This window comes from Leishmania infantum, chromosome 25 (genome assembly GCF_000002875.2).
Source record: "Leishmania infantum JPCM5 genome chromosome 25".
Classification (NCBI taxonomy): domain Eukaryota; phylum Euglenozoa; class Kinetoplastea; order Trypanosomatida; family Trypanosomatidae; genus Leishmania; species Leishmania infantum.
In genome coordinates this window covers 640,049-660,279 of record NC_009409.2, presented here as the reverse complement: position 1 = coordinate 660,279, position 20,231 = coordinate 640,049, and the positions used below count along the sequence as shown (strand labels likewise).

Here is a 20,231-nt window from a genome sequence, read left to right as displayed (position 1 = left end):
GCACGTGTCTCATGATTGGCTGATATGAAAAAGAAAACGGAAACGAAAAGCAAAAGTGTTTTTCTTCATTACTTGTTGCTACCCTTCCTCGCGCCCCCAACTCCACCACCGCCGCCGTCGTGCTTTCCCACACAGACAAGTACCATGTCACCTCCTGCTTACGTACAGGACTGTACTGTGTGACTCTGTGTTTGCCTCTCGCCTTCCCTCGCGTGCGTGCGTGCGTGTGTGCGGGCCTCCTTTCTTTATCGCTTCTCTACCTCTGTTGTATAATGGAAGGCTTTCTTGTGTTCTTGGAGGCATCGTCTCTGCACGCTCCGTCCTTCTCTGTCGTCCCTCTTTCGCTTCCTTGTCCTCCGCGCTCGTGAGCAGATCCCTCTATCCTGCTCCTCTTGTCGCATGTTCTATACGCTACCATCACCCCGCTGTCATCGCTGTTCCCCTCCCGCTACCCTGCAAACACTTTTACGTTGTTCGTTGCTTCGTCCTTCCGTTTCCTACTGTACAACTAACTGCCGTTAACAACAGTTGCCGTCGTCATGTGATCGTGGATGTGCCCGTGTGCGCGGTGGCTTCTCACGAAGACGTCGCCGCAGCCTCTCCCGCCTCTCTCCCCTGCGCGTTTATCAGGTTCTCCAGTTCGAATCGCTGGCTCCGTTCTCTAGACCCGCCACGAGAGGGCACCCCGTCCGCGATGCGCATGTATGTGGATTTATCCATCCTGCGCACCTGGTATAACGGCCGCTGAACGCCGCTTCCGCTCCTCCCTACTGCTGCCAGGACAACGAACTGGTGCGATGACCACCCCTTTGATGCACCGCCACTGTCGATCCACCTCTTAACCGGTCCTCCGCCGCCCCGGCACACACACAGATGCACACGCACACTTCTCTCTCTGTGTTACTGGATTGCGTGCGGCTCCCCAAGCTGAGTCCTCCTCTTCCTCCCTCCCCCTCTCCGAGCTGGCACCACGGCCATCTTAGTTGCAAGACTCACCGAGATGCTCGCCCAGTGTTCTCTCTTCGCGCGACCGCGGGTATTCAAGGGTCTTGTGCTGCGGTCGCACGCTCCTGTCGCGTGCTGGGATGCCTCTCTGCCCTGGATGGCGCAGCAGCAGCGCCGATGCTCCTCCTTCGCCTCCGCCACGCCAGCCGCGCCCAGCACTGATGCAGGAAAAGGTAACTACTTTCATTTCTTCCGGATTGCCAAGCACCCCGACCTCGATGTGGCGGCGCTGCAGAAGAAGTACCACAACCTCCAGCGCCTCGTGCACCCCGACCAACGGCACGTGCAGGCGCAGCAGCAGCAGGCAGAGGCAGCCGATGTTGCCCCCGCGACTTCGGGATCGCCGCTGCCGTTTGCGTGCACCTCCAACGAAACGAAGAGCAGCACCGATGTCTCCACGTACGCCAACGCCGCGTATGAGACTCTGCGGGCGCCGTATTCGCGCTGCCGCTACCTCTCTCGCCTCGTGAAGGCCGAAGAAGTCAAGGGTAGCCCGCTCAGTGCAGCAGAGGAGGAGGAGCTGCTGGTCGAGGACGACCAGCGCACCATGAAGGCGCGTGAGGTGCGACCCGATGCCCCCATGAGCGATGACTTCCTCATGGAGATGCTGGCTATGAACGAGTTGATCTTCGCTGGCGACTCGTCAGACGAGGGCGTGCGTCGGCAGTGGTCTGTGCTCCGCTTCGACCTCGAGGACCGCGCCGTTGGCTACTTCAAGGACGCCGTCAAGAGCTGGAATGACGGCGATATGGGCGCCTTTCATCACATCGTCCACGAGTGGACGTACGTGGCCACAGCACTGAACAATCTGAAGGAGCGCATGCTCGAGTAGGCGAAGCGCAAAGGCTTCTTGGCTGTTTTGGTGGGGTGTTGGTGACGGTGCCACGGCAGACGCAGCGCGTAGGCGTTTTCTCGCTTGCTCGTCACTTCCGCCCCCCCCCCCTCGACCCTTACCTCTTGCCATGTCCCGACTCCTACTCTCTTCGGTCTTATTGATGGCCTTGCCGTAACTTATACACACACCATCGACCCCATCCTTTACCTTTACGCCCACTCCGTCATCCCCGGATGACAGGTGTGGCGGGCACGCGCCCCTCTCAGTGCGTCGTATCTCAGGGCCCCGGGCGCCCCCACCCCCATCTCTCTATCTGTGCGGAGGGCCAAGCAGCCCCCCTCCTCCTCCTGTTCCTGCTGAATGCCGAGCTACTGTTGGTGGTGACAGAGTCAAGCGCTTACGACGTGGGGAGGTCAGGGCGGTTTACTGCTACGGGTGTCGGCGGTCAGGGCCCGGATGGCGTTGCGTCGGATCGACCCGCTACTGCGAACACGCCTGTACCAGCCACCTGATGGGCGAAGCGCCAGCGTGTGTCTAGCACTGCTTCACACCACGCGATGTGGGGCCTGTGACACACGCGGATAAGAAACAGAAAGGTACTACTTGTAAAGTTAGGGTGTCAGCGCGCACCAAGTCTCTCCTTGTCTTGCACACACGCACGCACACCTCCCCAACGCACGCTCTCACACGCCCCACATCACGTGTGTGTACGTGTGCCATTCGGTTTGGTCTTGTCATGGCTGCTACACTCTTCTCTTTTCATGTATTGAGCGTGGCTCTCGGTGACTCCTTTTTCCGCATCTGCATCGCCCCCGCCCTGCTCCTCTCACACCCCCTTTCCCCTTGATCCTGTTTTCAGTGGACTGGCGCCAACCCCACCCCTACCCCTCCACTCCACCCACGCACAAACACGTACGCCGCGTTGCACAGAGCGCCGCGGCACCACCCACAGTCCAGCGCCGCAGTGCCTCTCCCGGCTCGCGGCCGCAGAACGCTCTCCCCCCCCCGCCTGCTCGAATATGCCAAAAGGTGACTCGGCGGTGCGCGGGCCAACGATGACGTCACCGTCAAAGTTGGCTTCGCGCGCACCTCCGGCTCGATCGGCCAGCAGCTACCGGCGTCCGAACGCGCGGTCAGGCAAGCAGCAGCAAGCAATCGTCCCAAGCCTTGGGCACATGGCGCCGCACAGCCCTCCCGTATCGCGCCCTGCCGCAGCGGCGCGGCCATGGCTGTCTTCTGCTTCCATGCGGGGCACACCAGCAGCGCAGCGGATGCCTTCCACCCACTACGCTGCACGTAACTTCTCGGATGCGGCGCGGGTCCCACGCCCACCCAATGCAGAGACGTGCATAACTCGTCAGACGTGCGTGAGAGCGCTTCCGAGCTCTCAGGCGGCGCCGGCGGCAGCGCCCACGGCAACCGAGGCGCCGGCCTACTACGTTGTCGGCGGCGCCGTGGTGAACCCGCAGCTAATGGTGTCGCCATCTGTCCAAGAGGAAATACGCGAAGTGCGTTCGTTGAGCGTACTTCCTGACGCGCTTCTCCGCCCAGGTATTGGGCCGCAGCTCAACGATACCCGCGTCGCGGCGGCAGCGGCTGCCTCGGCCGGCGACGAAACGCAGCGCAAAAGCGGGTCTCCGGACAGAACCCGCGCATTTGGAGGGACGTGGGGGGCGGCCAGTGGCGGCGCCTCTCGCCGGTCACGCGGACGGGCAGCGTCGCCGACCTGCGCCGCCTCGCCCTCGGTCTGCAGAGGCACAGATGACGCCGTAGTCACGGTGGAGGCGATCCGCACCGGTCGCCCTCGCGCCGAGAACGTACCGCTGCTGCAGCAGACCCTCGAAAACACCGCCACGGCGAGCTCGCTCGGCCTTTTGCGTCGCCTCTACGGCACCACAGGCGAGGATGTGATCGAGGTTGCCCACACAAACCCGCGCAGCGGTGCGTTGGAGCCGCCACGGCTGCAGTATCACCTCGCCCAAGAGCTGCTTCCCGAGCTTACGGGGGCCGAAGCACAGCTCAAGACCCTCGCAAGTGCTCGACGGCGCATTGACTGGGATGTGAGCATCCCGACTGCCGACACACTTCCGCCCCCCGCGATAGCCTTCACGACGGCGAGCAACGGTGCGCCGGTGGCGACGCTGAACTCGGTTCGCTTTAGGGTGGACACAACCACCCTCGTGATGCAGCGCGAGTATACGACAGACTCTGCCACAGCCGTTGGCGGCGGCACGCCGGTGGCCGGGGCGGCAGTGGCCTCGGTCGGTGGGCGCCCGCGCACAGCGAAGTCTGCGCTCATGCATGAGGAAGAAAATGTCGGCCTCGACATCACCCGCGAGGACCGCATTGGTAGCAGTGGGTTGTACTGCATTCACCATCTCGTTGGGCTGCGGCCCGGCTTAGGCGAGCAGGTCGGGCTGGAGCGCGTGCTCGAGTACAAGGTGGTCGCGTCAGTGAGGAACCTGTTCGTTGCGCCACCGTACATCAACGCCAGCACCGGGGACCTTTTCATGGAGCTCAACACCTCGCTGCAAGGCACAGCAAAGCTCACCATCACCGGCGTGGACTGCGGCAGCGTGGACCCGGACGCAGGGGCTGTGCTGAAGAGCAGCAACACGCTGACCTGCCATCTCGTGTTGCAGCATAGCACGAGCGCAGCTGCCACCAAGGCAGAGCGTGACCAGACGGTCGCCAGCACTATGGGTGGTGGTGGCACGCATTACGCACACGTGCCGTCGGCCGCAGCGCGATTTGCGCGCGCGATCACGGCCGGAACTGCGGCAAACGCCGCCGCCATGGCACAGCGCTCTGCTCGCGACAGCAGTGGCGCAGAAGCGCAAGGCGCAGACGGCTTTTCTCTTTCCCTCGCCCACTTCAACCAAGAGGCCACCGGGTCGATCCCAGCGGCGGTGTCAGGGACCAGTGCAGGTCGTATAAACCGCACGCCGTCCCCAGCGAAGGACGGCGTGGCCGCCGGAGCACCGAATCCAGTGGCACAGCTGGAGAAGCAAGCACCCTTAGGCCAGCCGCGGCGCAACAGCCTTGATGTGCAGAGCATGGCCGCACGCAACGTCGCAGAAGCGGCGGCGGTGGCCATCTCGGCAGCTTATGCACCAGCAGCACAAAACGGCGCCGCGGCAGGTGGAGCTGCTCACGACCTCCGCGGAGGGAACGGCACGGTGGGCAAGAAGGCGGACAGCCGGCATCGCGCCCATCACTACCTCTTTCCTGCCACCAATCCACACGAGCTGCGCTACGCCTGTTACACAGAGACAACGCGGCTCCGCCGGCTGCAGCAGCGCAAGATGCAGCAGGCAGGAGATAAGGCCGAGCAAGGAGCAGCGGCCCAGAAATGGTGTCATCAACAGCCGCGGCGTGCATCCGCGACCTCGAGCAGCGGTAGTCCGCCGCAGGCGAGAACCACATTGTCGAATGACGAGGGCGACAAGGACCTGAGCGGGACATCGGCGGTGGACTCTGACAGTCGAAGCCAGCCGGCGACATCGTCGGTAGGCAAGGAACGGAAGCGGCGCAAGCCAAAGGTGGAGGTGCTGGAGCTCGAGCCGCAGTCGGGCACAAACGGGCCTGTCTCAGCACCAGCCACGACCTCATGGGAGCCGCAGTGGCCGAACAGTGCGTCAAACAGCGACGGCCAGGCCTCGCCGGCGCACCGCCACGGCGACGGCTCCGAGACGACCCCGGGGAAGAGTGGCGACGTCTGCGACGCCGACGCGGCGGCGAACCGCGAGCTGCGCTGCCCTCCCCTGCCGACCACCTTCTTCTTCATGGACAGTCTGCAGTCGCCGCTGGGCTACATGCGGCTGACCGGGTGGCAGGACCGCCTGATAACCCTGTTCCGCGAGGAGGACAAGGACCTCCTGCGCAGTGAACCACGAACCCGCTTCAAGCACGAGGCCCTTCAGGAACTCAGCGACGGCGCGCTGGCTGGTATGATCGCCAACTTGTACTTGTGTAACGGCGGCATCGGCAACAGCAGCGTCAGTGGCAGTGGCAGACGCGCATCCGTGCACCCCCGCCGCGGGTCCTCCACGGCAGCGTCGCGCAACTTGAGCGGTGGCGCCGACAGCATCTTCTGTAACAGCAGCCCCAACATCAACAACCCCTTCGCCATCCTCGCAAACCGCGGCGGCGTCACGGCGAACGGCTGCAGCGCCGGCGGCGGCGTTCAGCTCAAGGCCTCGGTCGAAGTGACAACGGAAAAGACGTTTGCGATGCTGCGGCGGCTCATCTTGTGCTTGGCAGTGGAAGAGGAACGGGCGTCGACGCAGCTGTACAACGACACGGTGCAGCTCTGCAACCAGTTCTGCCACAGCGCCTTGCTTAAGACAACCGCCCTAACGCGCGGCACCCGAGAAGGGCTGCAACAAGCGGCAGCGGCGATCCTGTCTGCTGGGTCGCCTGCCTCGCCAAGGAAGGTGTGCACGAGCGGCGGTGGGCCTGACGGCAACGCGAGGCTCTCTGGGAAGGACATCGAGTTACTGCGCTCGCTGGAAGACGCACTGGAGCTGTCCATGACGACCATGCTGATTGTCGGGGCCTACGGCGAGGCCGTCGAGTACGCGCTTCAGCGTGTCCACACGCTGTGCCTGCTGGAGGGTGATACGGACGCGCTGGTGAACGCGGCGCAACGCGACTTGGCGGAGGCGTACTTTTTCTACGGCGACTACGTCACAGCCGCCACAATCGCCGAGGATGTCGTGATGCTCACGCGTCAGCTCTGCGACGACGTCCCCGACGCGTACGAGGTGGTCGAGGCAGAGCTGCTGTGTACCGTCGCCTGTGTCGCGGCCGGTAAGCGCGATCGGCTTCCACACTACATAGATAACCTCGAGCTCAACATGCTTCCAGTGGACCATGGCAGCGACAGTGTGGCGCGCGCGGCGCAGCCCCTACAACAAGCGCAGCTGCGCCTTGTGCTGGTGTTCGCGAAGACGTACCTCCGGCGTAGCGGGCCCGTCGGAGCCACGGCGGGCGCTCTCGCCGCCACCGGGGCAGCCACCACCGCCAACGACGACATGCAGCAGAAGCGCAGTGCAGCCGGCAGCGCATTACCTGTCAGCACGGGAGACATGGTTACACTGTTGCGGGAAGCGGTGCAGCTGCTTCGCGGCAGAGGCGACCTACAGGAGATGGAGCAGGGCTTCTTCACGGTGTTCCCGAGCCAGGTGCGGCCGTCCATAGCAGGCGACGGTGATGATAGCGGCACCTCCACGATGCTGCACACATGTGGGCGCGGACGGGGGGCTTTCACGACGGGCCGCGGCTCCGCTAAGCCGGTGCGAGTTTTCGGCCACCCCAGCGCCTTGAGCAGCGGCGAAGGCGAGGATTCCGGCGACGTCGCAGCCAAGATGGAAGCGGCGCAGAAGCGGCTGCGGTGGAACTTGCTGTGCTTTGCGGGCGCGCAGCTCCTCCAGAACGACCACGAGCAGGAAGGCATAGAGGTCGTAGAGAGCGCGGTAAAGGAGCTGGTGCTCGGCAAGCATCGCCACGTGGAGCGCCATCAGCGCGCCACCCTTGCGGCGGTGCTGTGGGTGGGACTTATGCTCGCGAAGAGCAGAATGCAGCCGGGGCAGGTGACAGATATCATGCCCATACTGAAGGAGATGGCTGACCGCGTCGTCCGCACCCGCGGCCCTCTGCACCCGCTTGCTGCCAGGGCCAACCTGCTCTACGCCTACGTCGAGCACTACGTGACCAATAGCCGGCACAGCGCCAGCCTGGCCACACGCAGCATGTCCGCCTTGGAGCGAGGGGTCGGGCTGCAGTCCTACGACCGGCTCATGGCCCACTACGTGGTTGGATTGATGGCCGAGGCACAGCAGCGTTGGCGGCCTGCCATCGAGCACTTGAGCGCTGCCTACGCCATTGCGCAGACAAACCGCTTGGCCGAGGACGACTTGATCTTGATGGACACGCAGTTCCTGGGCGCGGTTCTGCTTTGCCCGCCGACGGCGGTGCTTGATCTCGACATGGCCACTCTTTGCGCGCGGTTCGAGGAGCGCCTGCAGCGCCTGCGAGAGCGCGTCGGCCCGCACAGCGAGAGACTTGTGGTGCCGCTGTGGAACACGGCGGAACTGTTTTACTTGCTAAAGAACACGGACAGTGCCATCGAGTGCCTGCAGCAGACTACGCGGCTGCTGGACCGCCGCGGCGTCCTGCTCGTATCCACCGATGTGCTGAAGCCAAAGGATGTGCTTATGTTGGAGCAGCAAGAGGCGATGGGTAGCAGCGCTGGTAACGAGGGTTATGGCGGCAGGGCTGTCCGAAGCTGCGCTGCGCAGGCCGCCGAGGCCCGCGAGCGAGGCGAGCACCTCGTGGCCCAGCGCAACGCTCTCGTTCAGACATCCTTCGACACCGTCTCGCAGGCCTTACACCTTGCCGAGACGCTGTTCATGTGGGCAGCCATGCTTGAGTCGCAAGGCTGCACGACCGAAGCTCGAGAAAAATACGGTCAGTCGCTCGCCCTCTACGAGGCGTCCCACCTCGGCGACAACTCGCTCGCCGCCGTGCGCATCATGGAGGCGCTGTCCAAGTTGCTCTATACTGTCGGTGAGTGCGGCGATGCTCTGATATGGGCGCGCAAGGCGGTCGATCTGCTGCACATCCACTACCCAAAAGAATGGTCGCTGGAGCACGCGGCGGCGCGGAAGCTCGTGGACGCCACGGAGCATCGTCTGCTTGTGGTGGAGGGCACGTACGTGGTGCAGAGCGGGCTGCCCACTCACAGCGAGTTTGTGGAGCTCCTGTGAAGCATCGGGAGATGGTGTGGCACCTCCATCCTGGCGCGCACATGTACAGTAAGGTACGCAACCAAGTACCATAATGCATCCACCCACGATTTCTAGTAGCGCTTCCACGCGCTCGTTTCTGTATCGACATGAGCGCACCACGCGCGCACACACAGCGATGCATCAGCTTCTCTCCGTGCGCACTTATCCGAGCCGCGCGCAGCCGTCCTCATGGAACCCCCGCTTTGGGCGTCCGTGTCTGCGTGTATCTTGGGACGAGTCAAAGGCTCGTCTGTGTGGACGTGTATGTCTGTGCAAGCTGCACGCGTGGCCGGTGTCGTCACTGGTGCTTTCCCACCACCACCACCACCACCACACCTCACCTCTTCCTATCACGAGCGTGCCTATACATCTATATGTGTATCTGTATGTATCCATCCGCTTCCCTTTCCTTCCCCCGACTCCTGCTGCTGCTGCTGCTGCGACCGCTCGTTCCAATGGTGTGGCGTTATATCAACGGCGGCGATGAAATTTTGAATGTGGGATGCGCACATGTGTGCTTTACATAGTGGTGGTGGTTCGCATATGCCTCCGCGCATAAATACACACGGCCAAGCACACACGTTTGTATATATATATGTGTGTGTATACATATATATATATATATATGTATATGTATATATGTGTGCGTGTGGCTGTGTGGGAGCGCGAACGATGTATGCTAGCAGGCTATTTTTTTTATGACCGTTTCTTTGTTTTGTTTTCCTGTCTTCGTAATTGTGCGAGGCTTCGTGATGGAGCCGGTGGTGATACAGTAACTTCACGGGGGTAGATGGCATGCCCTCCATGTTGTGGCACATGTGGTGTGTGTGTGTGTGTGTGTGTGTGTGTGTGTGCTTGGCATTGTTATCGATGGTCGCGAGAAAGACGCAAAACGTCGAGAATATGTTTATGTATGGTATAGCGTATCTCTCACTCGCTGCCCCAGCACACACTTGTCGACGCCGCATACACCTACAAACGCTAAGGGCACATACTGAAAAAATCACTGAGACATGCGACACATGTGTCACGAGGCGTCTCCCTACCGAATGTCTGTGTAACAGGGGGATGATGGGCAAGCAAGGCCATCATCCACGGCGCTCTCGCTCGACTCTCCCTCCACGATAACCACCCCTCCCCTTCGGTTGTATTGGTCGTCTCCCATGCATGCAAATGCGCGCCTGCGACGCCGCACCTACTCTCGCGCGCGCGCGCGTCGCTCAGCGACTTGGATACACACATACACACGTAAAGGAAGGACATATCGGGACGGCAGCGGCTTCCGCTGAGCCGTCACTCTTCTTTCCACCCTCATTTGTCCCCATCACCTCAGGAGCGCACGCCTGCGCGCACGGCATGAGCCATGACGCAGACAACTCACGCCATCTCCCTCACCGGCTCCGTCGCCACCGTCACGGAGTACCTCGGCTTTGCCATTAATAATATTCTCTACCAGCGAGGTGTCTACCCGCCAGACGACTTCCAGCAGGTGAAGAAGTTCGGTCTGTCGCTCATGATCTCCACTGATGCAGATTTGAACGCGTACCTGACGGAGCTTCTACAGCAGATTTCGTCGTGGATTGCGCACGGAACGTGCCGGCGTCTGGTGATACTTATTACCGACGTTCCGTCAGTGCAGACGCTGGAGCGGTGGGAGATCAACATAGAAACAGAGCCCGCAGCGTCGTCGTCGCGCTTGCACGGCGGCGGTCGCAAGAGCGAGGAGGACGTTCGCATGGAGATTCAAGCCGTGATGCGGCAGATCACCGCCTGCGTGTCCTTCCTGCCTGTGATTACACAGCCGTGTGCCTTCGACCTGCTCGTGTACACATCTGCAGACGCGCAGGTGCCGTCGACAGCGTGGGAGCCGAGCGACCCGCAAGTGCTCAAGCGCGGCACCGAAGTCAAACTGCGCTCCTTCACCACGTCCTTCCACCACGTCGACACGAGTGTGGTCTATCGTGAGTAACAGGGCCACCAGCGCGTGTGTGTGCGCGTGCGCAAGAGGGGTGAATGGAGGCGTGAAGTAGTGCGGCGACGGAGGCAAGCAACCACCTCGCCTCTCTTCCTACCCCTCCTTTTGACGCGCTGCCGCGTCTGCATGTGCGGGCCGCTCACTGCCTCCTTAGATGGCCATCTGATGCTGCCTTGGGAGGGGGGGGGGGACTAGGACTGTGGGTGTGGGTAAAGAGAGAGAGAGCACGCCGTGAATGGGATGCTCGTGGTGGTGATGGTGGCAGGGCATGCGATGTGCCGATGCATGTGTCTTTCGCGCCTCCCTCCCTTCCACTTCTCTCGCCTTGGTCATCTGCATCTTCAGCAGCAGCAGAAAAGCAAAGAGCGAAAAGGTCAGCGGCACCCCTCATCAGCGCGCCTCTCCCTCTGCTGTCGTCTCAACGGTATGTGTGTGGGCGCACAGAGGCTTGAAGATCGCGCAACCACGCGAAGGCGCGATGGCGAGGGCAGTGTGGGCACAAAATTAGAAGCCGGCGGACGCAGACTGGGCGAGGCTTGCGCATTTTGTGGCCCGACGCTTCTCTTTGGCTCAACACGCACACGCCTTTTTATTATCCCTATTCCCTGTGTGCACTGCGGCATACGCCCCCAGCCCCATGTGTGTGTGTGTGTGTGTGTGTCTTGTTGTAGACCTGCACCTTCTTTACTCACCGCCCCTCTCTCTCTCTCCATGCCCTCAACCATCGTCATCGCTTCACCTCTTCCTTGACGGCTGGTGCACGTGTGGGGGTGATGTGGGGAGGGAGCTGCCTTGCGTATCCCCTCTGCTCTCCCTCCCATCTCCGTGTCTCATCAGCCACCGCCACAAGACAGTTAGCAGAACGCGTACCGGCGCCAGCATGCCACCCAAGCCAGCAGGAGGTCAAAGGGGCTCCGCGAAGAAAGCTAAGCCCGTCTTTGATGCCTTTGAGCGACTGTGCCAGTACACGTCGGTCTCGTTGCCGAACGCGCCAGGCAGCCACTGCGCCGCCTTGAAGGCTCTAGCGCAGCCCACCAACACACTGAGCACGTCGCCGGCCGCTGTAGTGGTAGGCGGGGAGGCGAGAGCGGATGGCAGTCAAGCTGCGGAATTCACCTCTAGCGCCATCACAATTAAGCCGCCGCTGCCACGCACAGAAGTGTCGCTCCTCGTGCAGTTCCGCGTCTCCGTCGCGCTGGTGGAGGGGGATATCATCTACATCCACCTTCCCAAATTCCGCGGGCCAGTGGCGCAGCAGTTCGCCCTTCAGCGTGTATTCTCTGTCACCGGCGCTGGTGCAGGAGACCTAGCAGCGGGCAACTTGGTAGAGCGCGTCGACGACATCGACACAAGCTCCCACTTCCGCGCTTACTGGTCGGGAGACTCGGCGAAGGTCATTACCCCGGTACGTCAGCTCGCCTTCAAGCGTGGTAAGAACGGCGGGGCGCCGCCGAAGCAGGTGTTGCTGCTCCAGTGCATCAAGGCCGTCAACGCGAACACGCACCTCGTGTTCGGTGTGCCACGTGCGCTGGGTCTCGTGTCGCCTGATAAGCTGCCGGCAAACAGCCCAAAGATCAAGATCGAGGGCCCCCTGATTCGCGAGGCTAGCGGGCGGCGCATCCTTAAGCAGGTAATGTTCTCCTCAGAGATCAAGAAGCGCACAGTGGTGGAGGAGCTGGAGGTGTACGACCAGTGTATTGCGCATGTTGCGCAGGAGGGCCGGCTGCAGACCGCGGACCGCCACCTCGGCGAGCAGCTGTCACTGGAGGAGGTGGACCAGCTCTGGAAGGCGGCGCAGTGCCGTCGGCGCTATCCTCTACCGATGCCATGGTCCATTGCGGAAGAGCTCTCCATCTCCTACGACGCCGCTGGCGGCTTCGTGAAGCGAATAATTCAGAACGCAATCAAGGGCATCAAGGACTTCGACCCCCTTGCGATCCACCGGGAGGTGGCGCGCAACTGGGGCGTCAAGGTTGCTGCTGTGGTGGTGCTCGATGACTTCCTCACGACGCAGTGGGGAGGGCTCTATCCAGGGCTGCCGCGCGCGTCGCTGTTTGCGATATGCCTCCTGACAATGGAACCGGAGGACGTGGGGCGCACGTTTCCCAGGCTGCTAACGCTGCCGGAGCGCTCGATCGCCGAGGATCTGGTCAGCGCTTTCCGCATGCGGACAACGCTGCTCGACAACACGTCGTCGGCGCCATCAGCCGCCGCGGCGGAGGAGGACGACGTAGGGATCGACGTCGACAGTCTGCCAGACCGCTGCGGCGCGTTCCTTCAGAAGTGGGCGGCGCTGCTCACCGCGCTGTTCCCGGCCTCCTTCGTGGCTGAGGAGAGCGGTGACAGCACCGCCCGGGCAGCCGCGAAGACGATGGCGGCTGCGGCGCAGTCGCATGAATCGAGCGAGGAGGTTGTAGCCATGAGGGAGGGCGCCGTGGCTGACGTGCAGGTGATGGGGGCAGACGGAAGCCCCCGCGTCGGCTTTCAGCTGCCAGCCCGGGACGAGGTGGACGACAATGCGCAGGACGAGGATGGCTTGGCGTTTGTTCGCAACCGTCGGCGGCACAGCAGCGGAACCAATACCTCAGGGTACTGTATGGGCGCCATTGCCACTCTGCAGCCTCCGCCGACGCTCTACATTGGCTACCGCGACGTCCCTTTCGATGTGCAGCGGTCGCTGCGCGAGATCGAGCGTGGGGACTGGTTTGTGCTCCCCTGCTTCGTGGTGGCGCGGCAGTCGCTGCCGTACGCGGCGACCACCACAGCCAGGCTCGAGCGCCCCGTGACGCTGAACGGCGGAGATGACAGCACTTCGCAGGTGAATCCCGCCACGGAGGATGACGAGAGGAGCGAAGTCGCCAGCGATGGCGCCATCGTGGCCATTCCCGATAACGCGGTCGTGGTAGAGCTGCGCAACGTCGTGGAAGCTCTGGAGCTGGCCGACCTCTCCTTCTCACCGCACAACCGCGCATGGCTGCTGCCGCTGGTCACGTCCTGCCGCGTTGTTGCCGTTGAGGAAGACCAACACGACGTGCTGCACGTCATCCTCGATATGCAGGGCAGCCTTCTGGGGCACGTGAACGATCCCTACCTCCCGCAGAGCGACCGCAGCGTGGCCACGATGGTCCTCAACAAGTACCTGCTGAAAACGGAGCTGTCCGAGACGTACATCTCTGCACTCAGCTTCCTCGCGCTGCTGTGTGCACGGCGCAACGAGCGGCGTCGGCTGCACCCACCAACACTCATTCGCGCGCAGTACCTGTCCCACTGCAACGCGGCGCTCCGCGCCGCTATCGCGAAACAGCACGTGGAGGAGACGGAGAGCGTTGAGTGGCAGGTGCACACGCACGAGGCGCAGCTGCTCGACGAGGGGGTTGTGAAGCCGGCGGTGTGGGAGCCGATCCCAAAGAAGTTCATGCTGACGGTGGAGCAGTTCTTCCTAGGTCACTCCCGCACCCTCACGAAGCTGGAAGAGGGATCTCTGTCTGTGGACTTGGAGGCCTACACGATTGACTACGGCGGCAAAGGGCCGCGGGCGCTGCGCCGGGTCGTGCAGAAGGTGTACGTCACACACGAGCCCATTATCACGGAAACGTTTACCATACTGCACGAGCGTGAGGAGCAATACACGAAGCAGATTAGCATGCTCGATACGAAGCTGGGCATCAACACGGGCACGGCATCTGGTACAACTGGTAGTGGGGCTGGGGTATCTGCTAGCGTCACCGCCAACGGCAATGGCAGGAAAGGGTCCAGGAAGTGACGTGCCCCCGCTGTGTGACCCTTCGAGTGTGGTATGCTCACGTGATGCATCACAACAGAGGAGAGGCCCCACCACGCACTTCGCCGCTTCCGTGTCGCAGGACCAGCAAGCCTTGGGCCGCCCTATGTGATGGCATACAACTGCTTATAGTCACGTCGGTGTGTGCGTGTGTGCCTGTCGCCACTGTTGGGGAGTTTGATCGAGTGCGCTGACAGTGGGTGTCTCGTGTTTCTCGCGCGCTTCCGCTGCGCCACGAGTGTTGTTAGTAATGTACCGTATTGCAGATGCGAAGGGTTGATGTCCTATCGGCCCACTCCTCAATGTATATTTAGAGTTTGCCCGAGTATGTGCGTGTTTTGGTTCTTGAGCGTTGGCGCAGGCGTTCGCGATGGTGCATATGAGTGAAAGAAGAGGAAAGTCGAAGGAGGAAGAGATGGCGCGAGAGAGCTGTATGTGCCACCTCTTCTCTTTCTATGCACGCACACATAAGCTTCACCGCACCTCTCCCCGCATGCACTAGCAGGGAAACGCCACCGTGTAACAAGCTCTGCCCCCTCTCCATCACCACCTACACCCTCATTTGCGGGAACGACGGCAGCTGGAACAGAGGCGGAAGAGGGAAGTATGCACGGGTATGCAATGTCCCCACCACCACCACCACCATCGCCCGCCGCCCCCCCCCTCCTCTCCACGGTCTACGGTGTGTTACACATCCTGGTTCGAACCGCGTGAGTGTGCACAGCGTGGCGGTTGCGCACAGTGCTGCGATATACTTTCTCAACCCTCCCGTCCTCTCCCACGCCATCTTTGTGTGCACCCCTCGACGAAATGGTCACCTCAAGTGGTGTAGGTGTGTGCGTACGTGTGTGTGTGTGTGTGTGCGTGTGTGCGAGGGAGAGGGGGGAGAGACACAACCCCTGCCTATATGTCCCCTTCCCCCTCGCACGCACGCGCGTTGCCTACTGAACTTCTACTTCTTCACACTCCCTAACTCTCCTCATCACACGTGCACACTCGCGCAAATCCCCACGCCTCCACAGTACAAGAAAACAACGCACGCGCGCGCGCAGACGCAGATCGCCCCCTTCTCTTCCTTTGCCTTCATGTGGAGGTGCTGGAAACGCTCTCTGCCCATCACGGCGCGTGTGGCAGGCCCTAGTGCACGGCTCCCAGTGGCCGCGTCGTCGTCGCTCCTTACCCAACACCGCGGCGTCTTCGCCGATAAGGTGCGCGCTGGTATGGTGCTGCGCGTGGATAAGAGGGTGTACCGTGTCGTGGCCAACACGCGTTCGCAGAAGGGTCAGAACGCCGCCTCCTTCAACATCAAGCTCACGGAGGTGGGCACGAGTCGAAAGAAAGAGGTGACGGCTGGTCAAGGGCACGACTTTACGGAGGTGCGCGCGGAGCGCGTTCGCCTTCTCTTCAGCGGCTTCGACGATGACGACCTCGCCTGCTTCGTCTTCCCGGCGCACAGCCCAGACGCGGGCAAGGAAGTGAATATCCCAGGGGACTCGCTACCAGAGGTACAGCAGAAGTTCTTGGCGTGTGCGATGCCGGTGGACATTCTGCACATCATCCCGGACGACGACGCCCCCGAGAAGGAGATGTGGACAGAGATCACGATGCCGAGCAGCTACGTCTACACGGTGGAGAAGATTGCACTGAAGGGGCTCTACAAGATGGCGACCTTTGTGGAGTGCGACGGCACCGTCAGCGTGAATGATCAGATTCAGCTAGGCGACAAGATAAAGGTCGTGATTAAGCCGGACGGCACCGTGTCATTTGGCGGGCGCGCGAACGCATAAAAATGGCATACGGGAGGAGGGGGAGGGGTGGGGGCGAAGGGGCCGTGGAGGCGGTGAAGACGACGGTGGAGAGCAGAAAACACAAAAAAAAAAAACAGCGGCGCTCGACTGCGGAGGAGGGCTCGAGGGGGAGGTGACAGCGGTGGTGGTGGTGGTGGTGAGCACCACTGGTCGTGGGCTAACGCGGCGTGCAGGAGTACGCCGCGTTTCTGCTATATTTCCCTCTGGCTTTGGGCCGTGCACTGCATATCTATCCCCGCCTTCACGGAAATGCTCCCGGCGCTGTGGCAGTGTGTTGTTGTGCCGGCGGCTGCGGTGACGTTCTGCGCGCATGCGTATGGCAGGGTATCCACCTTCTTCTATTGACGAAACGTGGCATGGCAGCCTGGCGTCGCAACGAGGCGTCGCAAGTGCCTCCGAGAGTACAGCGTCAGTGTTGCCGCGTCTGATCACGGTCTTCTTCATCTTCGCCCTTCGCACTCGGTGACGGTCGTGACTGCGCTCCCGCGTGTATGTAGGCGCGCATGTCTCTGTCTGCCATATTACTGCTGCCGTGCTCCACCGGCTGCCACTGCTGGTGAACGCTCATGTGTGCATGACGGCTGCAACCCGGTGAGGCGCTCGACTCGGCCGGCCCTCCTTTCCGATGCGCTATGATCCTCTTCTCCGCCCCACTCCCCTCCTCCCTTCTCTCTCTCTGTATAGCAAGAGAAGCAGCATCCACGACTGCCACTACACCAGCAGTGACGCTAGCAATGACGCAGCCACTGCCACCGGCACGCGAGAAGGCCATCACAAGGCTGCCTCAGTACTTTCCCACGTCGTGCAAGCAGTGCGCGACGCAGACAGACACCTTCTTCCGTTGCTTCGAGGCGCATGCAGTCATGATGGATGGCCATGATGTGACGACGGCCAAGACGTCGCTACAGCACTGCCAGACAGAGCTGCTGGAGTACATGACCTGCATGGAGAAGTACTTGGCAGCGAAGAATAAGCATTGGTGGAAAGTGTGGTAGCGTGCCGATGAAGGAAAGCGTGTCGCCTCCACGCAGCAGTGCAGGACGGGCAGGGCAGCACTTTCTCTCACACACATACACACACACACCACCACGACCGCCGCCCCTTTCCCCGTGGCTACCCTCCCACTGAGCGGTGCACTCCCCTATGCTGCCGCGCCGGTATCGAGTAGAACGAGGCAAGCCTCTTTTGCACTACACACAGACACAGTGAAAGCCGGGAGCACGGTAAGAGCACAAACCGCATCGCTTGATAGCGCCCACGGCGCTGCCGAGTCGCTCGATTCCGTCGAAAAGTTGACCTGATCGGCCTTCTTGTGCACGTTGCAGCTCTCAGAGAGAGAGACGTGCGCACGGAGTTCACTCTCGGTTGCACGTATGGCGTGTGGTATCCCTTTCTCGTGCACTGCCCCTCTCCTTCCCCCTTGTCCTGCTGGCGATGCACGGACGCGCACGCTCACGCGTGTAGGCGCACAGACACGTCCGTGTGACTGTTTTGTCTTTCATGCTCTCCCTCTCCATCTCTTGTTTGGCGCGCCTGACGACTCCTTCGCCCTCTCCATCCCCTCCCCTCCCCTACCCCTCCTCCTGTGTGATCGGTATGGGCTGTGTGCGCATACGCACAGGCTTCCGAATTCGGTGTGTTCGTGTCTCATTCGCTTGCGCGCAAGCACTGATGTACGCGCGGTACCGTACCCGGTCGCGCTTCTACAAGCGCCCGGAGAAGATGCTCAAGGCCTACAATGTGAGCCCCAACCTTCTGCGTCTCCCCAAGGTGAAGCCGGGCCTTCTCAAGGGTATCTACACTGACGATAAGATTGACCTGCGCGACCGTGAGAGGCTCGAACTGGTCGAGTCCATCCGCCATCCCAAAGAGCGCGACTTCTATCAAGATCACACCTACCACAACCAGTGGATCGCGCGTGATCTGGAGTCGCATCAAAAAATTCAGATCGCGGGCCGCTACCCGTACTTCTCCCCAGACTACGAGATCAAGCCGTGGATATGGTACCCTGGTGACACAGTCGAAGTCGTCTCTGGCGAGGGAGCTGGCCAACGCGGCGCCATCATCGCCGTCGTCAAGTACAAGAATGAGATTCTCGTTCAGAACGTCAACGTGCAGGACGTCGTCATCCCGGCGAGCGAGACGCGGCCGGAGCAGGTGGTGCAGCGCGAACATCCCATCAGCGTCCTTCGCGTACGCCACGTGGACCCATCCACGAATCAGCTATGCCACCTCGAGATCGTGAAGGTGCGCAACAAGGAAACAGGCGAGCTGGAGGAGCGGCGCATCTCGCTGGAGAGCGGCGCGCTACTGCCCATTCCGGCGCCGGAGGAAACCGTAGAGGCGGGTGACCCGCTGAAAGACACGGCCATCCAGGACGCCGACGAAGACACGTACGATCGGGAGAAAGAGATGCCGCTGCTGGTTGTGCGCCGACTGCAGGCAATGGAGAACTACTTTGTGGACTCGCTTCGGAAGTCGTACGAGTATCATAGAGCGCTGCAGGTGCGCAACGCGCAGGACATGCAGACCTTCCAGAAGGATGTGCTCGTGCGCGCAACAGAGAAGCTGGCGGCCGCAGCGGCCGTAGCGGGGCACGGTGGAATGGCTGAGGCCGTCTCTCAGGCAACCTCAGCGGCGATGGAATCTTCGCAGGCCGGCGACGCTGAGAAAGACGCCGTCAAGAGTACCATCACGGTCGAAACGGTTGTGGCCGAAGTGCTCAAGTCCGAGCAGCGGTTTCACAGCGACGCGGCCGCGCCGGGAATGCCGGGGTGGTGGCAGAACATGATTAACTCGTACGTTTCGGTTCTTGAGGACGAAGAGGCAACCATTGAGGCCGAGGCGGCGGCGCAGGCACAGGCGGCAGAGGCGGATCGCCGCGCTGAGCAACTCATGGCCGACGCCACCGCCGAGGTGGACCAGCCGATGGCAGACGACGGGGCGATGGAAGGCAACGTTAGCGCAGGCGGCGACGAAGACCTAGACGAGTAAGATGGCGACTTGGACGAAGACGCCTCCCGCAGCGGCCGGCCGAAGCAGAGTCCGGTGCGAAGATGCTCCTCTGTTCTCTCCCCCTCTCGGCACAACTTCGCACGCACGCACATACAGGTGAGCATGTGCGCGCGCATGCATGTGGCGTCGGTTTCCGCGCTGTCTTCGTTTTCGCCATGCTGCAGATGATATGGTTGTTGATGGATATTGGTCGGTGCGGTTGTCTGATGACGCCGCAGCGGTGATGGCAGTGTCTTGTGTTGGCGCTGGTAAGCTGATTAGGCCCTCCTTCTTTGCGCTCTCGGTCCCTTAGCTTCTCTCACGCGCCCACCCCCACCCCACCTCCTCTTCGCCTAAGGCCTCACACAAATACGCAGGCACAAAGAGATGGAGAGAGACACAGAGGATCATGCAGCCCCCTCCCCCCTCTCACCTCGCCCCCCTTTGGCGATGAAGGTGGCACGATGGGGAGGGGGAGGAGGCATCGCTGAGGAGAGCGAAACTCTTCGTCGGCGAGGAAGAGTAGCACTGGGCTGGCCTCTGTGTGAGTGTATGCGACTCTGCGTGCGTGTGTGTTGGTCTGCACGCTCCTTGATGCACCAAAGGCTACGCATTCTCTCACCTCCACCACCCCACCCCCGAGAGGCTTTCGATACCATTGCCGACGTTATCCACTTCTTGAACTCATTAGGCACGGACACCAGCGTTCATGAGGTGTGCGCCGTCTCCATCTCCCTTTCTCTCGCCCTCCTCTCATTCTCCTTCTCGCACTCCGGTGTGTGTGTGTGTGAGGGTGTGGTGGCCACCACCGCTGAGTATCGAATCGCCCCCCCCCCACCCCATCCCCAAAGCACCGCGCAATCGTTGACGAATAGCCTTTTTTCTGTCGTTGCTCCCCGCCCCCCCCCCCACACACACCACCACCACCACCACCACACACCCACCCTCTGTGTGTGTGTGTGTGTAGGGGAAGGGTGTATTCCTCCCACCTCGCCCTGTCAACACCTCGGCCCGTCGCCCATCACGCTGCGGTGCGGTGCTC

At 61.7% G+C, this 20,231-nt stretch overlaps 7 protein-coding genes across 7 annotated transcripts; all 7 read left to right on the top strand.

The window, feature by feature from the left end:
- Positions 1-1,000: 1,000 nt before the first annotated feature.
- LINJ_25_1760 (conserved hypothetical protein) lies at positions 1,001-1,837 on the top strand (the record flags this gene model as incomplete). Its single annotated transcript, XM_001466170.1, has 1 exon — positions 1,001-1,837. One exon carries the CDS (start codon positions 1,001-1,003, stop codon positions 1,835-1,837), a length of 837 nt encoding a protein of 278 aa, XP_001466207.1.
- A 1,022-nt stretch (positions 1,838-2,859) lies between these two features.
- On the top strand, positions 2,860-8,610 carry LINJ_25_1750 (hypothetical protein, unknown function; the record flags this gene model as incomplete). Its single annotated transcript, XM_001466169.1, has 1 exon — positions 2,860-8,610. The coding sequence occupies one exon, from the start codon at positions 2,860-2,862 to the stop codon at positions 8,608-8,610; it is 5,751 nt and encodes a 1,916-aa protein (XP_001466206.1).
- A 1,384-nt stretch (positions 8,611-9,994) lies between these two features.
- On the top strand, positions 9,995-10,600 carry LINJ_25_1740 (putative mitotic spindle checkpoint component; the record flags this gene model as incomplete). The annotated part of the gene is made up of 1 exon (XM_001466168.1): positions 9,995-10,600. The coding sequence occupies one exon, from the start codon at positions 9,995-9,997 to the stop codon at positions 10,598-10,600; it is 606 nt and encodes a 201-aa protein (XP_001466205.1).
- Positions 10,601-11,486: 886 nt separating this feature from the next.
- Positions 11,487-14,369, top strand: LINJ_25_1730 (conserved hypothetical protein; the record flags this gene model as incomplete). Its single annotated transcript, XM_001466167.2, has 1 exon — positions 11,487-14,369. The coding sequence occupies one exon, from the start codon at positions 11,487-11,489 to the stop codon at positions 14,367-14,369; it is 2,883 nt and encodes a 960-aa protein (XP_001466204.2).
- Positions 14,370-15,472: 1,103 nt separating this feature from the next.
- LINJ_25_1720 (conserved hypothetical protein) lies at positions 15,473-16,174 on the top strand (the record flags this gene model as incomplete). Its single annotated transcript, XM_001466166.1, has 1 exon — positions 15,473-16,174. One exon carries the CDS (start codon positions 15,473-15,475, stop codon positions 16,172-16,174), a length of 702 nt encoding a protein of 233 aa, XP_001466203.1.
- Positions 16,175-16,827: 653 nt separating this feature from the next.
- Positions 16,828-17,190, top strand: LINJ_25_1710 (conserved hypothetical protein; the record flags this gene model as incomplete). The annotated part of the gene is made up of 1 exon (XM_001466165.1): positions 16,828-17,190. The coding sequence occupies one exon, from the start codon at positions 16,828-16,830 to the stop codon at positions 17,188-17,190; it is 363 nt and encodes a 120-aa protein (XP_001466202.1).
- Positions 17,191-17,791: 601 nt separating this feature from the next.
- LINJ_25_1700 (conserved hypothetical protein) lies at positions 17,792-19,189 on the top strand (the record flags this gene model as incomplete). Its single annotated transcript, XM_001466164.1, has 1 exon — positions 17,792-19,189. The coding sequence occupies one exon, from the start codon at positions 17,792-17,794 to the stop codon at positions 19,187-19,189; it is 1,398 nt and encodes a 465-aa protein (XP_001466201.1).
- Between the last annotated feature and the right edge of the window lie 1,042 nt (positions 19,190-20,231).